Source organism: Trematomus bernacchii, unplaced genomic scaffold, assembly GCF_902827165.1.
Source record: "Trematomus bernacchii unplaced genomic scaffold, fTreBer1.1, whole genome shotgun sequence".
In the NCBI taxonomy this organism is placed as follows: domain Eukaryota; kingdom Metazoa; phylum Chordata; class Actinopteri; order Perciformes; family Nototheniidae; genus Trematomus; species Trematomus bernacchii.
In genome coordinates, this window is record NW_022987760.1 from 206,547 (window position 1) to 209,046 (window position 2,500).

General features: G+C 46.4%; 1 protein-coding gene across 1 annotated transcript in view; it reads right to left on the reverse strand.

Moving 5' to 3' along the window:
- The window catches only part of LOC117496603 (diacylglycerol kinase zeta-like), a gene marked incomplete at its 3' end in the record, with an annotated part of 45,367 nt that overhangs the window by 27,398 nt on the left and 15,469 nt on the right, over nucleotides 1-2,500 (reverse strand). The window contains 1 exon segment of the mRNA XM_034148312.1: nucleotides 606-701. Within this exon segment, the coding sequence (XP_034004203.1) occupies nucleotides 606-701 (96 nt within the window).

Sequence of the window (2,500 nt, forward strand, 5' to 3'; positions counted from 1 at the left end):
TCGCAAACAGAAGATAATAAATTACAACAGCAAATATAAAATCAAACACAGAGAAATGTCAGGAGTCGTGCTCCACTCTGACTAGAAGGCCAGGGAGAAGAAGTGAGTTTTTAGTTTAGATTTAAAACCCCCTAGGGTCTGGGCCGACCTCACATGGAGGGGCATAGTGTTCCAGAGCCTGGGGCCAGCTGCTGCGAAGGCTCGGTGCCCTCTGGTTTTGAGCCTGGTCTTGGGCACTACCAGCAGCAGCTGGTCAGCAGACCTTAAGGCTCTGGCTGGGGTGTAGCGCTGGAGGAGTTCAGCTATATAGGCCGGAGCCAGCCCATTTAGGGCTTTGAAAATAAATTAAAGGAGTTTATTAATGTTAATTTGTTGTAAAAACGTTAATTTTGTGTAAAAAAGTAAATTTTGTGTAAAAAAGTAAATTTTGTAAAAAAGTAAATTTTGTAAAAAAGTAAATTTTGGGTAAAACGTAAAAAAAAAGATGGTAAAAAAAGTAACATTTTTGGGAAAAAAGTCACATTCTGAGGAAATAGTCAAATTATGAGAACATTTTAATTGTAATTATTGATGTATTGAAGAGGACCTACTGTGCTAAGACTCACCAGAGATTTGGCGATGCAGTATTGCTCTCCCACGTAACAGAAGTCTCCGGAGCCGCTGGTCTCAAACCAGATGTGATCTCCGAACAGAGCGTTCTCCTGCAGGAAACACAGGGTCACTGGGTCAGAACATCCATACAGAAACACAGAGGGTCACTGGGTCAGAACATCCATACAGAAACACAGAGGGTCACTGGGTCAGAACATCCATACAGAAACACAGAGGGTCACTGGGTCAGAACATCCATACAGAAACACAGAGGGTCACTGGGTCAGAACATCCATACAGAAACACAGAGGATCACTGGGTCAGAACATCCATAGAGAAACACAGAGGGTCACTGGGTCAGAACATCCATACAGAAACACAGAGGGTCACTGGGTCAGAACATCCATACAGAAACACAGAGGGTCACTGGGTCAGAACATCCATACAGAAACACAGAGGGTCACTGGGTCAGAACATCCATAGAGAAACACAGAGGGTCACTGGGTCAGAACATCCATACAGAAACACAGAGGGTCACTGGGTCAGAACATCCATACAGAAACACAGAGGGTCACTGGGTCAGAACATCCATACAGAAACACAGAGACCTTAAAGGTGGGGTAGGTAAGTTTGGAGAAACCAGCTCGAGATCGCTAGAATTTGAAAATACACAACCGGAGAAAATCTGCCACTTCCTCACAGAGCCCCTCCTCCAACACACACGAACGCGCACATGACCAATGAGGGCACGAGATAAGTTTGTGCACAGATGGAAGGCTGACAGGCAGGTCGGCCATCCAGTTACTTTAGCCGGGCCGGCTCAGATGATTGGTCGTGCTTTTTACAGAACTACAGCTTCCACAGATGATATTTATTTATGGATTTTTTGTCAAAGCACTTCAGATATTCATTGCTATCGGGATGTTAAGAGCATTCCATGGAATATAACAACAAGTGTATCTCCAGCCGGTTTCTCAAACTTACCTACCCCACCTTTAAAAGAAGATCTTGACTTAAGGTGTTTTGTGCAACTATCTCAGACTTTAAGGAAACTCTAAACTTAAGGTGTTCCGCACAACTGGCTTAAATGAAAGGAAACCGTTTTTTATTACGTTTTTTATTACGTTTTGATTACGTTTTGATTACGTTTTGATTACGTTTTGATTACGTTTTGATTACGTTTTGTATCCATCCATCCATCTTCTCCCGCTTCTCCGTGGTCGGGTCGTGGAGGTATCAGTTCCAGCAGAGAGCCCCAAACGTTCCTTTCCCCTCATCAACCAGCTCTGACTGGGGGATCCCAAGGCGCTCCCAGGCCAGAGAAGAGATATAATCCCTCCACCTGGTCATAGGTCTACCCCTTGGTCTCCTCCCAGCTGGACGTGCCTGGAACACCTCCCTAGGGAGGCGCCCAGGTGGCATCCTTACTAGGTGCCCGAACCACCTCAACTGGCTCCTTTCTACACGAAGGAGGAGCGGTTCAACTCCGAGTCCCTCCCGGATGACTGAACTCCTCACCTTATCCCTAAGGGAGACGCCAGACACCCTGCGGAGAAAACCCATCTCGGCCGCTTGTATCCGCGATCTGGTTCTTTGGGTCATGACCCATCCTTCATGACCATAGGTGAGGGTAGGAACGAGAATGGCCCGGTAGACAGAGAGCTGCAGTACCGCTCCGATGCTCCTATTCTCCGGCCCATCTCACGCTCCATTGTTCCCTCACTCGAGAACAAGACCCCGAGATACTTGAACTCCTTCACTTGGGGTAAGGACTCATTCCCTACTTGGAGTGGACAGTCCATGGGTTTCCTGCTGAGAACCATGGCCTCAGATTTGGAGGTGCTGATCCTCATCCCAGCCGCTTCACCTTTTTATAACCTTTTTATTACGTTTCTGTATTTAGTATTTT